The sequence below is a fragment of the Carassius auratus genome, chromosome 38 (assembly GCF_003368295.1).
Source record: "Carassius auratus strain Wakin chromosome 38, ASM336829v1, whole genome shotgun sequence".
In the NCBI taxonomy this organism is placed as follows: Eukaryota; Metazoa; Chordata; class Actinopteri; order Cypriniformes; family Cyprinidae; genus Carassius; species Carassius auratus.
In genome coordinates this window covers 6,551,320-6,574,809 of record NC_039280.1, presented here as the reverse complement: position 1 = coordinate 6,574,809, position 23,490 = coordinate 6,551,320, and the positions used below count along the sequence as shown (strand labels likewise).

At 39.7% G+C, this 23,490-nt stretch overlaps 1 protein-coding gene across 19 annotated transcripts in view; it reads left to right on the top strand.

Moving 5' to 3' along the window:
• The window catches only part of syne2b (spectrin repeat containing, nuclear envelope 2b), a 92,126-nt gene that overhangs the window by 8,308 nt on the left and 60,328 nt on the right, over positions 1-23,490 (top strand). For 13 of the 19 annotated variants that reach the window (XM_026223696.1, XM_026223695.1, XM_026223698.1 and 10 more), the window contains 49 exons: positions 1,926-1,987; positions 3,082-3,177; positions 3,558-3,635; positions 4,039-4,131; positions 4,288-4,484; positions 4,573-4,772; positions 4,889-4,989; positions 5,481-5,564; positions 6,108-6,185; positions 6,804-6,917; positions 7,169-7,306; positions 7,483-7,647; positions 7,747-7,859; positions 7,978-8,146; positions 8,290-8,386; positions 8,587-8,786; positions 8,935-9,099; positions 9,308-9,445; positions 9,625-9,726; positions 9,913-10,089; positions 10,177-10,335; positions 10,504-13,062; positions 13,220-13,354; positions 13,540-13,692; positions 14,052-14,245; positions 14,345-14,438; positions 14,519-14,629; positions 14,710-14,792; positions 14,871-14,994; positions 15,103-15,248; positions 15,505-15,655; positions 15,939-16,534; positions 16,814-16,981; positions 17,286-17,436; positions 18,007-18,165; positions 18,254-18,421; positions 18,546-18,647; positions 18,760-18,963; positions 19,030-19,237; positions 19,334-19,446; positions 19,685-19,890; positions 19,965-20,072; positions 20,230-20,509; positions 20,648-20,977; positions 21,110-21,439; positions 21,783-22,112; positions 22,213-22,557; positions 22,642-22,820; positions 23,140-23,455. In XM_026223696.1, coding sequence (XP_026079481.1) covers positions 1,926-1,987; positions 3,082-3,177; positions 3,558-3,635; positions 4,039-4,131; positions 4,288-4,484; positions 4,573-4,772; positions 4,889-4,989; positions 5,481-5,564; positions 6,108-6,185; positions 6,804-6,917; positions 7,169-7,306; positions 7,483-7,647; positions 7,747-7,859; positions 7,978-8,146; positions 8,290-8,386; positions 8,587-8,786; positions 8,935-9,099; positions 9,308-9,445; positions 9,625-9,726; positions 9,913-10,089; positions 10,177-10,335; positions 10,504-13,062; positions 13,220-13,354; positions 13,540-13,692; positions 14,052-14,245; positions 14,345-14,438; positions 14,519-14,629; positions 14,710-14,792; positions 14,871-14,994; positions 15,103-15,248; positions 15,505-15,655; positions 15,939-16,534; positions 16,814-16,981; positions 17,286-17,436; positions 18,007-18,165; positions 18,254-18,421; positions 18,546-18,647; positions 18,760-18,963; positions 19,030-19,237; positions 19,334-19,446; positions 19,685-19,890; positions 19,965-20,072; positions 20,230-20,509; positions 20,648-20,977; positions 21,110-21,439; positions 21,783-22,112; positions 22,213-22,557; positions 22,642-22,820; positions 23,140-23,455 — 10,769 coding nt within the window. The remainder of the gene's footprint in view (positions 1-1,925; positions 1,988-3,081; positions 3,178-3,557; positions 3,636-4,038; positions 4,132-4,287; positions 4,485-4,572; positions 4,773-4,888; positions 4,990-5,480; positions 5,565-6,107; positions 6,186-6,803; positions 6,918-7,168; positions 7,307-7,482; positions 7,648-7,746; positions 7,860-7,977; positions 8,147-8,289; positions 8,387-8,586; positions 8,787-8,934; positions 9,100-9,307; positions 9,446-9,624; positions 9,727-9,912; positions 10,090-10,176; positions 10,336-10,503; positions 13,063-13,219; positions 13,355-13,539; positions 13,693-14,051; positions 14,246-14,344; positions 14,439-14,518; positions 14,630-14,709; positions 14,793-14,870; positions 14,995-15,102; positions 15,249-15,504; positions 15,656-15,938; positions 16,535-16,813; positions 16,982-17,285; positions 17,437-18,006; positions 18,166-18,253; positions 18,422-18,545; positions 18,648-18,759; positions 18,964-19,029; positions 19,238-19,333; positions 19,447-19,684; positions 19,891-19,964; positions 20,073-20,229; positions 20,510-20,647; positions 20,978-21,109; positions 21,440-21,782; positions 22,113-22,212; positions 22,558-22,641; positions 22,821-23,139; positions 23,456-23,490) is intronic. The other 6 variants (XM_026223700.1, XM_026223689.1, XM_026223693.1 and 3 more) reach the window with 5 other exon arrangements.

The following is a 23,490-nucleotide window of genomic DNA, read 5'->3' as shown; positions in this document are numbered from 1 at the left end:
GTATTTTCTTTTTCTCTTTTATCTTTTCAATGGTTTCACTATTGTTTCCCCTCCCTCTCTTGTTCTCTCAAAGGGAGGTGTATTCTGTAACGAGTTAAGAACTGCACCTCCCAAAACAAATTAGATTATACGATATGAACTTTTTTTCAGTGGAAACATTCCAGTCTTTTCTGTCATTGTGTGTCTGTAGAGTTCATTTGAGTTAGGTCACCAGTAAAGGGGAGTGTTTGCTGGGAGGGTTTTGTTTCTTTCTGAGGTGAATCAACAACTTAACTTGGCTGGTTCAGTTTTTGAGTTTGTGTGTCTGCCACAGTTTTTCCCTCGCTGCACTTGCCTCACTCATTTTATTCCCTGTATTCCTTTGGCCTCTTTTTCATTGTTGTCTTAGTTAGGATCCATTCTTTTGGACTAGGTCTCTGGTGAGTGACAAATCCCAGGAACTGAATCTGATCCCTGTGTCAGTTTCTGTTTTGCTTAACAGCAACGCTAGCAACACGCAGTTTCCTTTTTAAAGAAAACATGGATGTCATTAATAAATGTCATTAATTACATTTGACTGAAACACATCAAAGTGATCCAATTCTATATAAACAAATGTTTATTTTTATGGTCACACTTTACTTTAAGGTCCAATTCTCACTATTAACTAACCATTAACTATGACTTTTGCTTTAATTAACTCCTAATTTGCTGCTTATTAATAGTTTATAAGGTAGTTGTTAAGTTTAGAGTGTTGGGTAGGATTATGGATGTCATGCATTATATGCACTTTATAAGCAATAATAAACAGCCAATATGTTAATAATAGGCATGCTAATAAGCAACTAGTTATTAGTGAGAATTGCACCCTATCCTAAAGTGTTACCATTTTTATTACTATAAGAAAATAGGTTCATAAAATGGTTACCTTGGTTATGGGTCTTTTTTTTTTTTTCAATTTGTCTGCACGTTTCTTTTACCTGTTGTGTAATAAAACAACATACAGTATTATGTACTTCTTCAGTGCTTGACATATCAGTTTCCAGGGTAGAAATGACCATGGGTCAACTGTGTCAAGTGTAAAAGCATGTTAGTATTTGATAGCTGAACTCTAAATAAATCCCTAGGAAACTTAGCGTGGGTGTCAGCTGATAATTTTAACCATTTCAAAGCTTTCCCTTCATCCTGTGCTGCTGATACAGGAGTGTGTGAACAGTGACTGTCAAACCCTTCCAGTCTTGTCAAGGAATCTATTTAAACACACATTCTCTCATTCTCTTTATGGGTCAGTCGGTCAAGAACCACATCTCTGAGACATTTTCCTGATAACTGACCTGAGGGTCTTATTCATAGTGAGCATGGCCATGTTTAGCAGTTAATGAGGGAGAGCTCTTTTAGAAACACCGCAGGCTGGCAGAGAGAGTCAGGTTGGCAGTCAGGTTTGTCTCATTTGTTGCTTCAGTTGTCAACACTGAGAAAACAGTGGTGTAGACTTGGTCATATTGGGAGAGATTTTAAGGTCCTTGTTTAAGAAGAAGAATGAAAGAAGTGGATTGTGAGAGAATGGAGGAGAAAGATGTTCTTCATTCAGCTGATGAGCTCACTGACTTTGTGGAACTTTATAACGGTAAACGGAAACAGCACTCTATTTGATGTAACTACTTTTAGGTCTGTAATGCATTTCATGTATGTGGAGCGCATACACATTATTATTACAAATGTTGGATGAAAGAATGAATTAATTCACTCTTAAACAAGTTTTTTTTCAGTGTCTACATACATGTTTATTCTTCTACAGATTAAAACATGTTATTTAAAATTAAATTTTTTGGGGGGGGGATAAAAGGTTATGCCATTGATACATATTTCTTGTATTAAAATGTGTTCACTCCCTATGTTTCTACATGCTGGTTTTCATAATGTTCTCCTGTCTGTTTTGCCTTCAGTTGAGCAGGAGCAAATTCAGAAAAGAACCTTCACGAACTGGATCAATGCCCAGCTGTCTAAGGTGAGGGTCAAAGTTCAAGAGCTCCTAAACCTGACTTAGAAAAGCTTTAATAGTGATGTTGTGTTTATCTGAATCATCATGGACCTCACTTGCGTTACTTTTAATCAAGTATATTGACAGTTAGTACTTGCAACTAAATGACAGATAAATGACCGACATGGTGAGGTTTTTTGGTAGAGGTCATTCCTGCAGGTTCTCCAATAGCGGAAAGGGAATGAGGGGTGGGCAGGGGTTAAATATAATCTTCTCAGACATGGGCCAGAAAGACAGACAGCAACAGGAGTTGGTTGGCACACATGCTTGTGGAAACACATATTCACACCCACAGCTACTACTTATAAAGTGAGCAAATGACAGTCAGTTTGTCATGGCTTACGTGCATTAACAGAGGAAGGATAAGAGGTGTTATTTTAGAGAATTTCATAAAGCTCTCGTCTCCATATCCCCAGCAAACACTTAGTAATGCCTGGAGCTCTTAGTTTTATGTAAAAGGTTTCAACAGGATGAGTTCACACAAGCTTGTTTGAGTTGTCCTCTAGACATATATAAAAATCCTGCTGTGGACGCATTACCTAACAAATTGGATAGAAATTAAAACTAAGCAATCTTCCAATCTATATAATTTTACCCAAAAATGTTTTGGGTATATTTGAGTGGAATTGTGCTCAATTGTAATAAACAAACAAAAAAAAGTTTTGGTAACACTTTACTTGAAGCGTTTATGTATAATGCATTATAAAAATAGATTATTCAAAGCATTCGCTTAGTGCAATCTTATGAATAATTGTAATTACAGTTAATACATTATAGCACATCAATTCATTGTTACATTATGAATTTAAATTTGGTTATATGTATTTACATCAAGTTAATACAACACACATTATGAATAATTACAATTATTATACCTTTTAAGAACCCTTTATGATGCATTATACATAAAAGCTTTGTGTTACTAATTTTATTTATTTTATTTTAGTTTTTTTTTTAAGGTGATATATGACCCAGAAATCTTTGTGTATGGTTTAGTTATGAATTTATATTTTGTGCACATTCTGGTATTTAATATGTAATATTTCATTTTGCTCTCTCAGAGGAGTCCTCCAGTTACAGTGGTGGATCTTTTCAATGAATTCAGAGATGGAAGCAGACTATTAGACTTGCTGGAGGTGTTGAGTGGTCAGAGAATGGTAAGAGTCTGATTCATTAATGGTCAATTGATTGTTCAATAACCTCTGCTGATATCTAGAGATAGAGAGCAGTGCGTTTGTCCGATATACAGTATACATACACACATCTATACCTATAATACAGTAAGATATAATGTAGATTTCGAGAAGAGATTAATGTTTATTTTGCATAATTATACTGCATACCTGCTTAAAAATGTTTGAAAACAGAAGAATGTGCAGTATCCATTGACTAGGTCATTGGCTGATTTAGAACTAACACAAGCTGAGCTGATATTTGGTGGCATGATTGAAAAACTCAAAATATTAGTAGAAATACCAGTCTATTACAAAACCATGAGCAGTGATTTTGTGATAACCACAACCTACCTTCATTTTAGAGCCGAGAAAAAAGAAGAGGGATTTTTCAGCACAGAACAAACATTGAGAAAGGTCTAGAGTTCCTTAAGAAGAAATCGGTAAGATGCACCACAGTGGCAAACACTCATGGAAATGGATCAACACAATATTCAACTTTTTCTCCCACAGGAGAAAGTTTTCAAATGTAATATTGTGCAAAAAAAAACAAAATTTTTTAGTTTGTTTGTTCAGGGATTTCTGTTCCCAGTGTACATGCTTTTTTTTTTTAAGAGTTTCTATAAATGTTGGAATTTTGGGGTTACCATTATAGTGAAGAGTGGAGCTTAGGATGAGCACAGTCTAATGAAAATGAAAATTATTCTGTGTTGCTTTAAAAAAAAAAAAAAAAAAAACATCATGCATTTCACACTACTCTGTGAAGAAAATCATTAGTTTTAGCTCATTACTGCATGGAGGTGAAATATCAACATCTGTTACTTTATCAACAACTTTGTCCTGCAGATCAAACTGGTCAACATCAATGTCTCGGACATCATGGATGGGAAGCCTTCCATCATTCTGGGTCTCGTCTGGACCATCATCATGCACATTCATGTAAGTTTACTGTCACAGTCTAACAAAAGATTTGGATTATGTTAACCATCAGATTTAATAAAGTGTACCAATATAAAATGTATTACAAATATACTAAACTGAGGAGAACGATTGTCAATTTTGTGATTTTTCTGATGGGTCTTTTACATTGTTCAGATCGAAGAGTTGGCCAGCACATTGAACTTTAGTTCTCGTCAGTCGTCTCTGGAGTCACTGGCGAGTTTAGACACGCGTTCGACCAGCAGCAGTGCCCGCAGCAGTCCGGTGCCACCCCGTGGTTCACCCCTGCACACCCGTTTCCGCGTATCTGCCAAGAAAGCCCTGCTGCTGTGGGTCAGAGAGCAGTGTCAAAAGTGAGGAACAACCTGCTGGAAGGGAATTTTGGGAACAGTGAGATTCTGTTCTATGAAATGAATGATCTTTTTCTGTCTTTTTTCACAGGGCTGGTTGTACTCTGAATGTGAAGGACTTTAAAGTGAGCTGGAGAAGTGGTGTAGTGTTTTTGGCGATACTTCATGCTCTGAGACCGAATATAGTGGACCTAACCAGAGCCCGAACAAGAACCAACAGACAGAACCTGGAGGAAGCCTTCCACACTGCTGAAAGAGAACTTCACATCCCCAGACTACTAGATCCAGCTGGTAAGTGTGTGTTTATGCTGTGTGGTTTTGTTGTATAGTATACAACAAGCAGGGATAATTTTAGGCTTTTGTTTTCTATGACATACTCATAGAAGAATGGTGTATTTGTATTTCAGATGTTGATGTTAGGGATCCTGATGAAAAGTCTATTATTACATATGTTGCTCAGTTCCTGCAGTACTCTAAAGATGCTTCTGTTTCTGATGAGGAAATGCAGGTTAGCCCCCCTCACACACACACACACACACACACACTCACACACAAAAAAGTGGACTATACCCTAAAGTCTTTTACAGATGACTTTGCCATTTATTTAGCTTGATAAAAATTATATTTTGCCCATCTAAACCATTTTTAGTAGTGAGTACTAGACTCTCAAGTATGGAAGTAAGAAATAGTTCAGTTATTCACTCTCATGTTGCAGCTATTCCTTCAAGATGTTTTACTAGGTTTTTTTTTTAATTATTATTGCATTTTGAATCATAATCACAATTTTTGTCATCACAATTTGAAATGTTCCACAAATCACAATTTATTGTATATGTGGGGACCTTTTTATATTTATCATAGTATATCAAAACGCACACAGGACGGTATTCCTCTATCATTTCACACTGTAAATCGAAATGCTCAAGTGACTCTTTATGCTCTCACATCTCTTTTTTCCCCTACTTCTTTCTGTTCTCTTCCCTCTCCATGGTGGTTTAGTATCTCACTCCTCCTCAGCGCCTCTCTCCTGTCAATCTGCCATCAGACTTTACTCCTTCTATAGCTGCATCACCTTTAAGACAGGTACTTCTATCTGCCTCTCTCTTTCTCTCTCTCTCTCTCTCTCTCTCTCTCTCTCTTAGGTTTAGCTTCTGGATTCATTAGTTAAATGTTTTTTTGTAAAGGTGTGTTAGTTGTTTTGTTAATAGGATTATTCACAAATGGCAATGAAAGGTTAATTCAGACTTGTTGGGCCTGTTTCTCAACCCTTAACGTGTCTGAGTACAGTAAGTGCAAAAGCTGTCACTCACATGGTACCTTTTACACCTTTGTACCATATTTACCTCTAACGATTTATTAGTGAAACCCAAAAGGTAAATTTTGGAAAGGTACTGCTCCTGTGGCAGCTTGCGTACCTTTTTTTCTGAAAGTTTACTGACACATAACATGTTTTTAGGCTTCTCTTTTAATCATCAAGATTTTGGGTTTAAATGTATAGGAATATATAAGGAAAGTGTATATCTTAAGTTGATGTTATCTGAGATTCTTAATCATTTTAAACTTTTTGACTGAATTTTGCAATGATCCACTTTTGTAATTGTTTCACCTGAACTGTTCTCTGATCAGGCTCATCTGTTAATGCCCTGTCCAATCAAATCAGGCCCTCCCAAATCACCTGAGACAGCTCAAGCAGCTGCCCCTGGGGTAAAATAATAACCCTGTCCCCTTTAATGATGCTCCCTGTGCTGCTCAGTAACTACTAGTGTCTTGCATGTATAAACATGCTGATATCTGTAAACTCAATTATGTGGATAACCCCAGAAATTACAGAGCTAATCCATTAAAACCAGATGTTATAGAGATAATCTGTGGAATTAAAGAGATGATTTATTTAATAAAGTAGCTCTTGTGTTTAAAGATTCTAATACACTGAACCTGAGCTTTCGTGGGACTTTGCAGAAGTATTTTAATTACAGACATGCTGAGTAAATTGGTTTGTGTTAAAAACTTGCTTCCTCCAGAGGACTACAGTACTAACTTCTGACTACTTTACTGTTTAGTCTGTAATGCAAATAGTATTTAACTTGCTGAGTTGTTTAATGCATATCCTTTACCTAAGACTTGAATAACTGAAAATATTTTTGTTTTGTTTTTGTTTCAAGATTTTAATAACACCATAAACAAATGAATGGATTAAAAAATAATAATAAAAAAAATCAAAGGCTGTGTTTGAAATTGCACACTCTTTGAGTCTGAATAAGCAATTACTTCACAAATCAGCACAATAGTCGTGTTGTCATTTTCATGTTCCTGTCTGTCCAGACCTCAGCCAATCAGAAGGCTCAGGAGGTCACATGCTGGTTGGATCAGGCCTATCAGGAGCTTATAGAGGGGTGGGACTCCACTGAAGGAGAGAGCTATGCTGAGAGATACCAAGTAAGACTTGAATTCTTATACAGTACATTGATATAGTCTTATTTTAATGAACACAGTCCATAATGCAGAATGAAACAAGATCCACAAGTAATTCTCGGAAATGCATTATTGAATTTGAGCAAATAAATATTCTTTTATTTAATCATAATTTAAACTATTGTCTGTGTTGAGATACTGAGTAATAATATCCTGGCAATAAACTGAACACATTTGCAAATTTCTGCACTAATGTTTATTTACTTGTGTTAAAGGTCTTCCACACCTTCATTGTGTCCTTTAACGAGCAGCGGCGGCCTGTAATGCCATTACTAACAGCGATGAAGAGGACTCCTCATCTTAGTGCAGAGCAGAAAGCTCTTAGACGAGCCTGGGATGCTCTTGCTGAGAAGGTCACTGCATCACAGAAACTTTCTCTGTTGTTACTTGTTTGAGATTTTATGGGTTTTGAGTATTTGACTGCGTGCTGAGATTCTCAATAGAAAAATAGAAACATATCATGTCTGAATGCATGTCATCTAAATAGAAAGCTATAGAAATTCTAATGCTAATTTATGTCTATGTGTAGCTACGTGAGTATAAAACAGAGCTGGACCTGAGCCTTCCATCCCCACTGGAGACTGTAGGCCGCTGGTTATTGCGTATTGAAGAGGTTTTATCTGCTGAAGAAGGCGAGCCAATAGATCACGCCCGAGCTGCGGAGGAGGCTCGGGAGAAACTTGAGCTACTAAAGGTTTAGCTGACTTCTTTCCTTTTATTATGGCTATAGAGCTGTTCAGCCATGAAAATGTAGTAAGTAATGTCATATTTCTGCCTGTGTGTATATCTGCAGGTGTGTTTGGAGGAGATGCCTCATCATATCAAGAGGTTTAATATGTTTCAAAACACAAATGAGTTTGGAGAGGCTCTGGTGCCAGCGGACAAGATGGAAGAGATGAAGAGAAGGTGAGTTTGATTGCTTAATCAGACACGAGTCATATTGCAAATGAAACGGCATCGCTGTTCTTGTTTCATGAAATGCGGTAAACTATTCAATATTTTTGTGTATGCATCCATTTTCCAGGTTCACCAGTGTCCGTGTAACAGCTAAATATCATGGTATTAAGCTGGAGTACCGTGAGCGCAGACACACAGTGTTAGACCTGCTGAATCAACTCAACATTAAACTGCGATCTTGGAAAAGAGCCTACATTTCGCAGGAGGCTGTTCGTGTGCTAATGCAGGACTGGAACGTGAGTGAGAATTTTAGTGAAGTTAAATAAAGTGAAAGAATTTTTAAAATATATTTGCTGCCGGGCATTGCTTGGCAATTAACATTTAACATTAAACTGAAATTATGGATGCTTTATACATTAATCACAATAAATGTTTTTAGGAGACTGTGAACAAACAGGAACTGACTTCTTTGCTGGATGGAGCCCTCCATAGACTCAAACTAATCGCCAACAAATACACCAGCAAGGCTGCCTTGGGTAATACAAAGAAACTTTTTATGCATGTTCCTAAAAGACCATCACATTATTTTTTTGAAAGTATAAAATGGCAATAAATAAACCGTAGATGTATCAAGAACTGTAAAACTAATAAAAATATACATCCTATGCACTTTTTTTATGAAAAGCGTTTGTTATTGAACAATCAGTAATTATTGATATTCTGATGTCTGCTTCAGCTGGAGACTCGACTCAGGTGAATCGTCAGGTGGCTGATCTGGAAGCAGATGTGATAGCGACTCTGGAGGGTGTACGGATGGTGAGGGGAACTATGGGACGCGTGTTGGCAGCTTGGGACTCTTACAGTGATATCTACAGCTCAATGCGAGCTTGGCTGGAGCAGGGTCCACATGCCCAGCGACACGGACAGAGTACAGAGGTGAACAAACACATGCACGGAGAAAACTTTGAATTGACTTTGTTGCTCTGAATCCAATTACTGGGTTGGCAAAACTCAAAACTCACTTATTTTTTATTATTATTTTTTTTTTCTGAATGAAAACATGCCTTTCCCATTGATTTCCTAGGTGACATTATCAGTTATGTCAGAGTGGAGTTCGCGCCAAGCTCACCTGAATGAGGTGGCCAACTACTTGACAGAGGTCACAGACCCACATACAAGCCGTGCTATTTCAGACGAGCTCTGCAAGATAAATCTGCTCTGGGCTGACTTTGCCAAAACAGCCCAGTTTGTAAGCTACCCATCATGTTCAAATTTGAATACACCATGTGCAATCTTGATCATGAAATAAAGTATTTAAAAAATGAGCTTATCTTGAATAGGAACAATATATTGTTTTGTCTGATTGCATTGGACAGAGATTCTAGTTAATAATTTGCTTCTAGAAATATAAAATAGAGTGCCTTTTGAAGTATTTTGAAGCAAGTTCTATATTTCAGTCTTTAACAGAGGAGCCCAGTGCTGGCCCATCCAGTCCTCAGACAGTTCAGTCTCTGATAAGGGAGGCCACTCAGTTACTTAAAGAACCTGTGGAGGTCATTTCTGGATCACTACGTACTTACACGAAGAGACTACAGGTATGCAGTGTGTGCACATGCTTACACTCACACTCCCTCATACATAAAAACACACAATATATCCTTTGTATTCTGTTTTTTTATTAGTATATATTTGTGATTTTGTTGCCTTTCTTTTTGTTTTCTAAATTAAGGAATAGAGTAAGTAGGATTTAGCCTAAAATTTTTATTTCTCACAGCTTATGATGAAGAAAATAAAGGATGTGGATCTAGAAGCCCTCTTTCCTTCTCTAGACTGCTCTCCAGATACCCTGAGCAAACTTCAGCAAGCCATTCCTGAAGTAAGCAACCACATTGCTCTGGTTGGCCCTTTAGATCTTCTTGTGCATTGTGTTAATTTTCCTGCCTTTATGTGTGCAATAAAATGATATTAGCAGAATATAAATTTTTTTAAATGATAATCTGACACAAATAATTATCTTTACTGATGTCTATGCATTTCTGTGTGTGTGTGTGTGTGTATCTAGGTCCTACAGACACTCTGTGAGGCTGAGCAGGTGTGTGATGAGCTGCGCGTCAGTGTGAGTGGGCTGGACGGGCGTCTAGCTGAACTTTTACACTGGGAGATGGAAGCCAGAGAGCTCCATCAGCTACTTAAGGAGGAAACACACAGGCAGAAGAGAGGACAAGATCCCAGAGCACGGGTGAGTATCTACAAGCACCACAAAATATTCATACATCTCCTTCCTGAAGTGATTTGGTATAAAGGACTCTTCTCTCTTTTCCTGTAGCTGTTGATATCTAGGGGTTTACAGTTAGAGGGTCAGGTGGTTATGGAGGAACAGGATCTGCAGGTGATGGTCATGACTAATCAAAAGACTTCACCACTGCAGTACCTCATTGCATCCACCATGCAGGACAGAGTACGCACTGCTGTTGAAAAGTCACAGGTCTGTCCACTGCTTTTAGATTAACAAAACCTTTCACTTTAAATTAATGAATTTAAAAAAGCTTATCTATGAAACTGAACCAGCTCTTTTGCTAATTATCAGTTATTCCATATATTATGTTTTCTGCTATTTTACTGCAATGCCTAAAATTCTGCTAAATCTCAACAGGAAGCCGTAGGGATGCTTAGCTCTTTGGGGTCTTGCAGAGACCGAAGCCCAGTTAGAGACCAGCCCCCTTCCAAGATCTTTGTCCAATATCAGGGGACAGAGGAAGAGTCCCAAAAACCCTCCTTCCAGCCTGTGTCTCCACCAGGAGCCCCTGGCCAACCAGAACCTCAGCCTGCAGTCAGGGCCAAAGTCCCAAAACAATCTCAAATACTCTCAGAGGAATCTTCTAAAGCAGTAGACCTCAAGACCCAGCAATGTAGTCAGCCTGTGCCAATGATTATTGTGCAAGAGTATGAAGAGGAGAAAAGTAGTCCACAATCACAAATGCATCCCTCTGTGCATGTGAAAGACTCTCAGTCCATTGAAGTTAAGTCAGAGAAAGTTGTCCAGGCTCAAACAAAAATCGACAAAGAGCATCATGTAGAAAGCCAGGAATCTTTACCACAGTCTGTGACACAACAAAAGACAGTAAAAGGTTCAGTAGCTGTCCAACCCTCACAGAACCTGCAACAAGCAGAGTCACAAGTACATAATAAACAACAATTAGCAACACAGCCACATGTGCACATTCATCAACAAGAGACAACTCAGTTTGCAAAGCAGCAGAAGGTTCAACCACAAGGATCAATCCAGCCACAGCCTCAGGGCCAACTAGAAACACAAACACAGCAAGCTCCAAAGCAGCAGAGGAAAGTAAAGAAGTCCCAGGCACATATGCAGAACAGACCTTGGCTTCAACAGAGGAGTCAACCGGAAAATGTTACCGAAAAAGCTAAGCCACAGTTGGGCCCACAATCTCAGTCGGAGCCTGAGGACAAATGTCAAATAAGTTCTCAATCACCACCACCGCGTATAGTAGCCGTTAGCTCACCTGAGACCCAGGGACATGCTCGAGGCACAGCACAGTCAAAAAGCATTGTTAAGAGTGTTGAGAAACACCTGAAGCCAGTTCAGTCTGTTGCACAAGAGAAACCTCTTGTAGTGACACAAAACCTACCTCAAACTGTGCCAGCAGTTTCAGCACAACCAGTGACTAAAACACAACCACAACAGCCAGTGACTGTTCTGATTCATCAACAAGTATTTCCCCAACCTCAGCCCTCTTTATCAACTCAAGCTCAAACAACTACACAACAAACACTAGCACCCATTAAGCACCAAAAGCAACCTCAAACACAGATAGGGACACCACAGCAACCTCAAGTGATGATCCAGAAACAGGCACAATCTCAATCCACGACTCCCATGCAACCACAGGTTATGGCCCAATGGCAGCCACAACAGACTACTGCTCAGCCTCATCCTGCAGGGCCACAACCACAAAGATTTCCAGTGGCCCAAACAATGCCCCGAATGCCAGTCCAACAGTACCCAACATCTCCCATTCAACCAGAAATAACAATGCAGAGACAACAGTCTCAGTCCCAGCAACCCATAATGCACAATCCGACTCTAATTACCCCTCAATCCAAAGGTGCATCCCCCATACAACCCAGAATCATCTCTATGCCTCAACCCCAGATGCCCGTTCAATCTCAAACCCAAACTCAGGTCAAAGCACCGGGAAGTGTACCGCTTGGGATTCAACCTCATGGGCAACCCCAGTGGAGTCAGCCAGGAGATGTCACCCAAACGTACCCCAGAGTGCAAGGAACAGTTTCTGTTGCTGCCCAAATGCAGCCACTGGCCCATTTCCAAACTCATCCCCAACCCCCAAGTATCCCTCCAACTCAGCCTCAGCAGTGGTCATCAATAAAACCAGGAATAGTGAGCCATACATACCCCACTGTCCAAGCTCCAGATCAGGTAGTTCAACCTCAGCTTCAAATGGCAGTTTACCCTAAAATCCAGCTGCAGTCGCAGCCTCAGCAGTGGCCCTCTGCTAGACCTGAATTACCTTGGGGTCAATCACAGATAAGACCTCAAGGTCCAGCTCAGCATATAGTTCCCTCTCAGCAATGGAGACCTATCAGTCCAGAAAGGGTCAGTCCAGTATACCCAAGAGCTGAAACCCAAGGGCCCAAGGGACCACATCATCAGACCCAATATCAAGCTCTTCCAAGGCCAGCAAGCCCTCAACGTCAGTGGAGTCCAGTCCGGCCAGAACATCCGTTTCAAGTTTCTTCCCAGACTATGTTCCATGGTGCTCCCCAGCCAGTAGCTCCATGGAATCAACCACCTTCTCAAACTCTCATAAGACCTCAGAGTCTACAACAGCCTAAGCAAAGTCAGCAAAAGTGGAGTTCATCCAGGACAGAGGCCCCATCTGCAACCCTCATCCAAAGTCAAGTTGCCCAGGCAGAGCTTCAGTCCCAAGATCTGACAAACCTGCAGTTACCAGTACAGGAACCACCCCAACAGCAGTCAGCTCCTCGGGTTAAGCAACCAGCACTTGCCCAGGCACCCCCTCAAGCCTACACTGAAGCTTATATAAAGGCACAAGCCCTGGTTAGGGATAGATTTGAAGAAGCCAAGCACTGTCTTCAAGAACACATTATGGAAGCTATCAGTGTATTTAAGGACAAGAGAATAATGGACGAACAGGCATCAGTTAAGGAGGTTTGTCCATTTTAGACACAAGTTAGTTTGCTTGTTCCATTGACTGTTTGCCACAGAGCCCGATATAATTAAACTATATTCTTGTGTTTGTGTGTTTTATAAGAGATTGTGGTTAATTTTCCCAAGTGTCTGTGTGGGGTTTTTGTTTCTTTTTTAGGAGACACTTCGAACTCTTGACCCTGAACTTCTTGAAGAGTTCTTGAGGGCTGCGGAAGGGATGGAAGCTTTCTGCACCCCATCTGAACTTAGAGACATGGAGTTTTTCACACAATCTGTTAGAACACAGTGGAAGGTATCAGTGTAGTAATATTAGTGCTTGTTTTTCTATATCTGCAGTGTGACATTAATGTTAACCATTTTTATTTTTGATACTAACTGAAATGCTCTATACTGTATTAAACTGATTGAATGTGGAGTTACAAATATTAACAGGTTGTGTGCTTGCTGTTGTGTTTTTTATTTTATTAATATTTTTAGGATGTTCGAGTGCAAATATCAGAATTTTTGAAGCAACTCAGATTTGAGTTAACCCGCCTGCATTTTAACCGTATGGTTAAGGCATGTGAGATACACTTTAAGAAGGAAAAACTCTACCATAAGCCTGAATCAATATCAGAATCAAAAGAAGAGGTAAAATTACCGCTACCCTAACCACAGAGTCAAAAGGACAAATGGGTGTGGAAATGAATTTCTCTTAGCTATATTTTATTTCATCCTTTGTTCTAAATTAAACATTTGCTTTTGGGGGCAATTAATCCCTTAATTTCTTGTTCTTTTCTTTCCTCTTAACCACATCACTCACTTGGCACAACTTTATTTTTATTTTGCATGTTGCAAATGAAAATTACAAATACTGCAAAGTAAATAAATTGCAGTCGCATTAAATAAATTAAATAGTGTAAGTGAAAAGAAGAAAATATGAGTAAAAATAAAAAAATATATACATATCTGTAGGTTTAGTTTTTCTCTCGCTCTCTCTCTTCCTGCAGGCTTGTTTGTCTGCAGAAGGCAGTCTGGCAGAGGCAGGACAGCAGCTAGAAGCTCTGAAGGAGTTGTGTGATACTCTGAGCCCTGAGGACGCACACAGGCTTGCACAAGCCCAACTTAGAGAATGTGAGAGACGGCTTGCTGCCATCCAGCGGCAGTTCAGTGGAGACACAGATACACCTCCTTCAGACACTAGGTAACAGAAAGTGAAAGAGCCTCTCTCATATCACTTAATTTTGTCTGATAAGACCATTTATAAATGTATAAATGCATTTATTTTCTATATGTCTAATAGTTTACAAACAGAGCAAACAAAAGAGCCACCCAATCAAAAAGCATCAACAGTCCCACCACCACTTGAGAAGCCCAAAGAGGTTATTGTTTCAGAGGTACAAATATATGATCATTTTATAGAACTTAAGTTTTAAAATAGACTTGGTATTCATTTATCTAAAAATCTTTGTTTTAGGCTGTTACACCGGTTAGTTTACAAACCGAGCAAACAAAAGAGCCACCCAATCAAAAAGCATCAACAGTCCTACCACCACTTGAGAAGACCAAAGAGGTTATTGTTTCAGAGGTACAAATATATGATTATTTTATAGAACTTAAGTTTTAAAATAGACTTTGTATTCATTTATCTAAAAATCTTTGTTTTAGGCTGTTACACCGGTTAGCCCCCAGCAACTGAGAACTGTGGAGAAGAGAGAGATAGTGAAACAAACAAGTACAGAAGAGGACAGGTATGGATATAAAAAAAGGAATAGCATAGCTACAGTATATGTTTCTGTATAAGATTGTATTGTTCTTGGTCTGTTCAGGTACCGCAGCTCCAGATTTGCATTACAGGCTCAGCTAAACAGAAATGAGCAATGCATGCTTGGAGATCGTACCTCAGAATCAGTCACTCCCACAGACCTGCAGAAACGACTGAGAGAATTAAAGGTAATGCACAGTGTTTTAAAGTTGGTATATTGTTGTTTCATTTGATATTATTATGCATTTTCAAATGACAATTACTTTAAAGTAAAAAATATTTTTTGTCTGTTTAAGTCTCTGTGGGATGAGACAGAGTCTCTGTGGAAGGAGTATGAAGCGCTGTGTATGCATTGTGTTCAGTACAATGAACGAGCTGTTGAGCAGGACCGTGTGGAGCTCACTGTCAGGTGGAGAGAGCAGAGGTCACAGTTACAGGGCAGGTATGACCATGTCAGACATGACATTACACTGACTTTCAGAGCAGTATAAGCTTTAATGTATGTTTAAAACTACCAAGCTGAAATTAATATTCATATAAAATCACATACTACTACGTCTACTTTTGTTCATTTTTACGCTGTGCCACCTGAAAAAATCATATGATCTGCTCAAATCATGAGAAAATATCCTGTAGCCAGACTGTAAGTGTGTGTATGTCTTGTGTTTTTTGTTAAATAAGTCTATGCATTCTGTCAGGGTGGATTCACTGGGAGCGGCACTTGAGCTTATGGACTCTATTAAGCTGAAGATCTCTGAGATTTCTAAAAGGCTGGAAAATTTCATCAAAGAACCCAAAGACATTAAGGGATATACACTAGCTAACCCTGGCATTTTGAGAGATGTGAAGGTGAGAGATATTTTTATTTATTAATTAAACTTATTTCTTACTGAGTTGTTTCATGGCTAACATTAGTAATGGAGACACAAATTTTGATAAAAACATAATATAAAATAACATAATATATTATAATATAGTATAATACATGAGAGTAGAATGTTTGATCTGTTGCAATTCATGCAAATTTTACTGCATTTATAGTGGTAATTTCACTGTGTGTAATTTAGCTCTATACAGTACCTCCATCCCATTTTTTAAAATCTAAATATTAACCTCTCCCTCTTATTTTCAGGACTTAGATGAAAGTATCCAGACAGAGATGGATCGTCTGTCTCGATTCGACTCTGAGCCCAGTCATCTAGACTTGCGTGACCGATCACCTCTGACCCAGGTGGTTCTGAACCACAGATCCAGCCTGGACCAGCTCAGGCAACAAGTGCGCAAGAGTGACGCCGCTGCCCGTGCCCTTGACCGCTTCCTCATGTCCCTGCGCACTGTGGAACTCGATGTCTCTTCTGTGCAAAGCGCCCCCAGCAATGATGCTGCTGTACTGCAGGACAGCAGGTCCAAGCTGGCACTAATCAGAAAAGGAGTCAGCAGTCTCAAGGATAAGGCTCCACAGCTGGACCAGCTTTTGGGTGGAGCACAGCTCAAAGTGACCCAGGACGGGAGCCCTGTTTCCTGTCTGGACATGGTGGGGGTACTGGTTCACAGGGTGGAAGAGGCAGACGATCAACTGATGATTCGACAGAATGAGCTCCAGAAGGAACAGCAGAACCAAAGCCTCGGCTTAAGGAGGAAGACTATCCAGGCTGAGTTAAGGAAGGTGTTGGCGGCAGCAGAAAAACAGGGTCTAAAGGACCCCACTATGCCAGCTGTGCAACATCGGTAATGATATTTCTTCCTTATAAAGATCTTATGATATAGATTCTTTGGACTTAAAATTGTCATAATTTGGGTTTAATTTTAATTTTACTTAATTGAGAATGTGATAGAATTCATTTATAGAATATCCAAGATATTTATTTTTTTCCTATTTTTCAAGTTTTTTCAATTTTTCAAGTTGACTTACAATAACTGCCAATGTCAAGTTCCAAAGAAATGGTAGGTTATGTCTATGTGTTCGCCTTCACTCTTTTAACACTGTTTGCATCTATGTATGTTTAGGATGCGAGCACTGTCCGATGTAGAATTGCAACTGAACTCTCTTCGCCCTGAATACCAAAACATCAAGAAGGCTCTGTCTGAAGTCTCTCCACAGAAAGAGCACCCTCATCCAGCAAACGAAGAACTTGATTTCCTTTGGGAAGAGACTGAAAGAGCCGTATCTGACAGGTGGTTTCTAGACCTAAGTTTAGATTTACATTGATTTAATTCACCTATTTTTCTTTCGTAAAGGGTTTGTTTTCCCAAAATGAAAAATATGTCCTCATTTACTCAACCTTAATGTTGTTCCAAACCTGTATTGATTTCTTTTTTCTGCCGAATGCAAAGATGTTTTGAAGAATGTGTGTAGCTAAATAGTTGCTGGACAGTCAGTGGGGACCAGAAACTGTTTGGTTATCCACATTCAGGAGGAAATTCAAGTGTGATTGACAGAAACCTAGAGTGTTGCTCTGTGTATTTGTGTGTTTGACAGACAAGAGCAGTGCACTGTTCTTATGGAACTCCTGAAGAAATTTCAGAACTGTCGCAGTTACCTAGGCAACACTCTCCAGAGGGCGGAGCAAACAATCAATGAGCAGGCTTCATACATGGGCAAAGACAACTTACAGCGACTCCTTGCAAAAGTATGTCAATTTCAGACTTATCACAATAAATACTAATGTTATAATTGCCTATTGTAATTTACCATCGGGTTTTTTTCACAGTAAGGTAATTTTATACTGGATGTGAACCACCAGGGGTCAGTCATTACTCAGATATTACCTTTCAGACGCAGATGCACAGTAGAGCTCAGTGTCTTCTTTGAAATTCATCCTGTAATTTAATTTCATGTCTCAAAGAGTCTTCTCTTTCCTGTTTTGTTCTGAAAAATCAGTGCCAGTGTTCTATTAATCTTAATTCATTTTAATTTTTAAAATTAATTTTAATATTTGGGCAGATCCTCCATGGAGTGCAGTACATTTATTTGCAGAGTTATGATGAATAAAACTTGTTGTAATCGATCATCATTTTGTAGTCTACATTAAACTACCCATAGTAGTAATAAATCATGTTAAAAGGCAGAATTAAAAAGTCTAGTTATGTCTTCCTAGAAAGTGTAGCTTAGATATTTAACAATGAGGCTACCTATTTTTTTTTCTATTTTATTTCATAATGTTTCTATTTCTAATCATGTTTCTGTCTGTTTATTGTAGGTGGTTGGCATAAAGGAGGAACTTAATTGCCTCGGACCCAAGATGGAGGAGTTCAGATCTGTGTGCAGACAGTTGCAGTCCCAGCTCAAGAAAATTCCTGATTGCTCAGAAACTCCATTTGAGACAGAGGCAGATGCTTTGGTGGACTCGTGGCTGGATGTGAGGATATGGAAAACATCTATTCACATGGATCTCATTTTGTTCAGTTATTTTAGAGTCTTGGTTAATCTGTGTGTCTGTCTGGCAGGTGTCAGAGAAGACAGACGGTTACATGGACAGCCTGCGCGTGGGTCTGGAGTTGTGGGAGAAACAGCTGGTTCTGGGTGGAGAAGTGGACAGCTGGACTTCTACTAAACTCATTATCTTCTCAGAGTCTCACCCTTTCAGCAGTGAATCGGAGGTTGACAGCATGAAGGTGTGTCTTCAAAAAAAAACACACATCTGCCTCAAAATGATCCACAGTGTTCACAGGCATGGACTTACTGTAAAGGCACAGAACTGTAATTTTAATTCAACTGGGTCTTTTGTGTGTTTATTAGAATGAGATTCAGTGCCAGGAGGACAACCTTGAACACTTCCACAGGAAGTTACTGGAGATCCAGGAACTGCTGCAGAGCAAAGAATCTCCTCTTGAGTTACAGGTAAACGTGGAGCTTATATTTCTTCCATTTATTAACTTTTTGGACTTTCCTAATTGCTAGTTTTCCTAACTTTACTGTATACACACACACACACACACACTGTCTGTCTTAGGTAATGGAAACCAACCTGAGGAAGAAAATGGAGCAGGTGAAGGAACTCTTCTCTGACTGCACTGAAGTCTTCCAGGAGCTCCTCACAGTTAAAGCTCATATGATAGAAAAGATTGACACCTACCAATCATCTGTGAAGAATATACGCTCCTCATTAGACATGATCAGTTCAGAGGATCGCGCAGAACTGGATGCGCATTTACAGGTATGATTAGCAGACATGTGCAACACACTGTTTTAATATATAACCAATTTTATTTTCGGTTTGTAGGACTTGTGTGAGCAGCTTTTGGAACAGGAGGAGCAGGCTGATACTCTGCTGAAGGAAATCAATCTCATGTCCAGCATTACTGGACCGCAGGCCTTGGAGGAGCTGACCAATCATAGTAAGCATCTCAAAGACAGCATTGCGGAAACACGGGAGCTGATTCGCCACAAGAAGGATCAAGGGGAGAAAAGCTTTCTTCAGACTATTAAAGGTCTGAGAAACTGTATTGTGTCATTGCTAAAATTAAACAAATGGAAAAAGGGAAAATGCAAAAGTTTTGACCATTTGTCCCATTGGCTCCCTGCAGAAGAATTTCAGTCATTTGAGGAATGGTTGCAAGATGAGCAGCTCTCTGTGAATGAGTGCTTTGAGAACCCTGAGAGTAAGCAGGATATAGAAACGTCCACGCAGAGACTGACAGTGAGTAACAGTGAGGTCCCAGCCCTATGATTATGGTTTCCATTGTGGCTGAGGACATTTTGAAAATACTTTTTAGATAAATAAAAAAACTTGCTGTATAATACACTGATTACAGTGACAGCAATCCAATGGCAAGAGTCACCAGGTGATAGCAGCTTTAGTCAAAAGCATAATTATAGAATTAAAGGAAGGGTTTAAATTGAGGTCATCGGTAAGGAGCCGTTTGTGCTTTCTTCAGAGTTTCCTGGCCTCTAAGGAAGGAGAACAGCGTCTGGCTCAGTTGAAGGAGAGGTTTGAGCAAGGGGGACAGGCAAAGCTCCCAGCGGAGGCTCAAGCTTTGCTCTCCACATGGCATCAGGAACAGGAAGGAGAACTGGCCACGCTCAGGGCTCACTGCCAAGGACGCCATAAACAGCTAGATGATATCCTCCACAACCTCAACAGGTACATGGAAGAAGTTCTCATCATGGCTATTAGTTGTTACTCTTGTTTCGATTCATTCATGACTTTGTCTTTAGTTTGCATGAGGAACATAACCATTTGAAGGACTGGCTGCAGCAGAGAGAGCAAGTGCCAGAACAGAGAGAAAAACTGAGGCAAATCCAAGAGGATTTTCTTAAAGAAAGGTACCACTCACTATTCAGTGTAAATAAACACAGTGCCAGACTTCATTATTGACTAAATTGCAGATAAGCCGTATCGCACCTGATTAATTGATTAATTGTGCAGTCTTTTATTACATATCAAACCTACATAACTCCTACTTTCACCCTTAATCCACAGCGGTCGTGTGGAGGCATTCAATAACCTGTTATCTGCTGTAAGGATGCGTGGCTTGAGGGGAGACCCTCTCCTTAGAGACAGCGAGACCCTGATAGACAGATACCACAGCCTGGGGATTCTATTGGAGAATCAGGCACAAGTCCTCAAGACCCTTGATGATCAAATTGAAACATTCCAAACCAATGCAGAACAGACCAGAGCCTGGATCAGAAATTTAAAGCAAGGACTTGAGTACCTGGGGACAGACACGCCAATGCAGGACAAACATGTAAATGCTCAGGTGGGCCCACTAACACTCATTGTTTGGATTCTTTAGCTGGATTTTAGGGGAGCAACTGGTTGAACATCTTTAGCTGAATGGAATGAAGAATATCATCAGTGTATTTAGAATAAAAGTAATTTCATTTTGTGTTTTAAGGCTGTTCTTAATCTAAGTCCTGAGGGTGATGCTAAACTCGTGGCTCTGAAAAAAGAGGGTGATGCTTTATGTGCTCATGAGATTTTGGAGGACACCGGAAGACAGGAGCTCAGTCACACCCTCGGAAACATTGAAGATGAGTGGAAAAGAGTTCTGGATATGGCTCAGCAGCTAAAACATCAAGCAGAACTCCAAGACACTCTCTGTAGAGAACTAGAGGATCTACAGGCCCAGGAAGAGAGCATCCAGTCCTGGGTGAGAGAACAACTGCTAACGCTTCGCTCTTTGGGGAAGGACCTTCAGTCACATGAGAAACTTAATAAAGTCCAGGTAAAGACAGAGGGACATTTTTTTATCTAAATGTTTTCATGGCTCTTGCATGATTCTAACCCAATTAAAACTGAATAAAGGTCGCTAGTCGTGCACATATTGTGTTGGGAGTAATGTCTGTATATGCTCTAGGCTGTTTTAGACCTTGGTGATGAAGCCGATTCCAGATTGGCCAGTTTACAGAGACAAGGACAACATTTATGCTCTTATAAAGAGCTTGAGAATGAGAGGAGGAGCCAGATTGAACAAGCCCGGAGAGCAGTAGAGGAGGAGTGGAGGAAAGTGCTACAACTTGCCCAGGAGCTCAAGAACCAGGTCAAGCATGAGGAATCTCTTTACAGAGAGTTACAAACTTTCTGTGATCAGGGAGAGGACACTCGCTCCTGGATTAGGCATCTGAGAGAGACCCTGGATTCTCTTCTTGTGACATCTTCCTTTCAAGAGAGGCTTAATGGAGCTGAGGTAATAGAAAGGAAAATTTAACTCTTAATGTTTATACATGAGAGTCTTGGGAAGGGACAGTGAGTAAGCCTAATTTATGATAAACTATAATACTGATCACAGGTTCACTGTAAAGGCATACAGTCAGATACATCAGACAGCTAAACATTTTAGCCAACGCATCTTAAACAGTCAAAATATGATTTTTGCATTTGAAGTGAAGGGACAGGTCTTATTCCTTAGTTAAGAAAAAAGGCCATACTTTTTGTAAAAAAGATTTGATGGGTTGCACGATTGCATGAAGAAATAGAACATGACAGAAATTATGTTTTGGATGAATGTCTTGGTTTTGTTTTGTTTTTAGGCACTACTAGCTCATAGATCTGAGTGGGACGATAAACTTTCTAACTTAAAGACAAAGGGAGAGAATCTATGTTCTTGTGACGATCTAGATGAAGACAAACGTCAGACAATTCAACACACATTACAAGATGTACAGCAAGAGTGGATGGGAGTTTTGATGCAGACTCAGGAACTGAAGAACCAATCAGAACTTGAGCGGTCTCTTTCTGAGGATCTTCAGGATCTTCAAGAACAGGAGGAGAGCACACACTCTTGGCTTACAGAGCAGTATATGAAGATCAAATTGCTTGGGGAAGAGACTCAGTTACAAGAGAGAATGAATGGAGCCCAGGTAAGAGAAAAAAAGTGATATTCAACCCTTCACCAGATATTTTTTAAACACTTAAAGAAAACAGTCTGACTTACTCGCTGACGAGGTTTGCTTATTCTAGGTCATCCTGAACTCAGAATCAGAGGGGGATTACAAGCTAACCAACCTGAGGAGGAAAGCAGAGGGTTTGTGCTCTCGAGAAGGCCTGGAAGAAAAAAGAAAACAGGAAATCCAGCTGAACCTGAGATCAATTGAACAAGAATGGAAGAAGGTCCTGGCAAGTGCTCAAGAATTAAAGAACCAGGCTGAGCTCCAGGATTCTCTTGCAAGGGAGCTTCAGAATGTCTGTACCCAAGAGGAGAGCACCTGGACCTGGGTGAAGAATCAGAAAGATTGCCTGGACTCACTAGGGAAAAGTACTCATGGTACACAGGAGCAGACTGAAGAGAGACTAAGCAAAACACAAGTAAGTAGTAAAATATGGAGAAACAGGAGAGGAAATTAAATGTCCATAGTAAAACACTTATTTAAAGAAATCTCTTTCTTTCAGGCTATTCTAAGTATGCAGTCTGAGGGCAACTCTAAGATTGCAGCCCTGAAACAGACAGTAGACCATCTTTGTAACCATGAAGATCTTGATGAAGATGCAAGACATTCTCTCATTAAGAAAATACAAAATATAGAAGAGGAGTGGAAGACAACACTGCAGCAAGCACAGGAGCTGCATAGGTCTGATATGACAATTTTGTATGTAAAAATAATTGGCAAACAGCACGTCTAGATGATTCAAATTAATTTCAAATGATCATCTTTATAAATATTTTCGGAGTAATTTTAATTGAATGGACATGGTTTTTTATTTATTTATTTATTTATTTTAAAGGATACAGTTCAGGATACAGAGCACATTACATTACATTGCATTAAATTGCATTGCATTGCATTACATTACATTACATTACATTACATTACATTACATTACATTACATTATATTATATTATATTATATTATATTATATTATATTATATTATATTCCTGATTCTGCAGTCTGCTGAAAAGTGTAGTGGAACGTCTGGTGTCCTGTCAGTGTCAGAAGGAACAGCTTCAGTCTCATCTGGATCAGGTGAAACGGCAGACTGCTGCACTGCCGCGGCACTTCCCCTGGCCTGGTTTAGGGGATCGAAGGCACACATTGGAGCAAGCCAAGAGTCTGCTAGACCGTACCAGAGCACTGACCCCATCTCTGTCTGCTGTCCGAGCGCTCGGGAGGGAGATGAGCCAGCTGACCCATGATTCCAGCTGGATTGATCCATCCTGGGCCACCACAGAGGAGTGCATACCTGAGTTAATCAAAGATCTTACGGTAAGGCTTTATAGGTGTGCTGTTCTAAATATTTC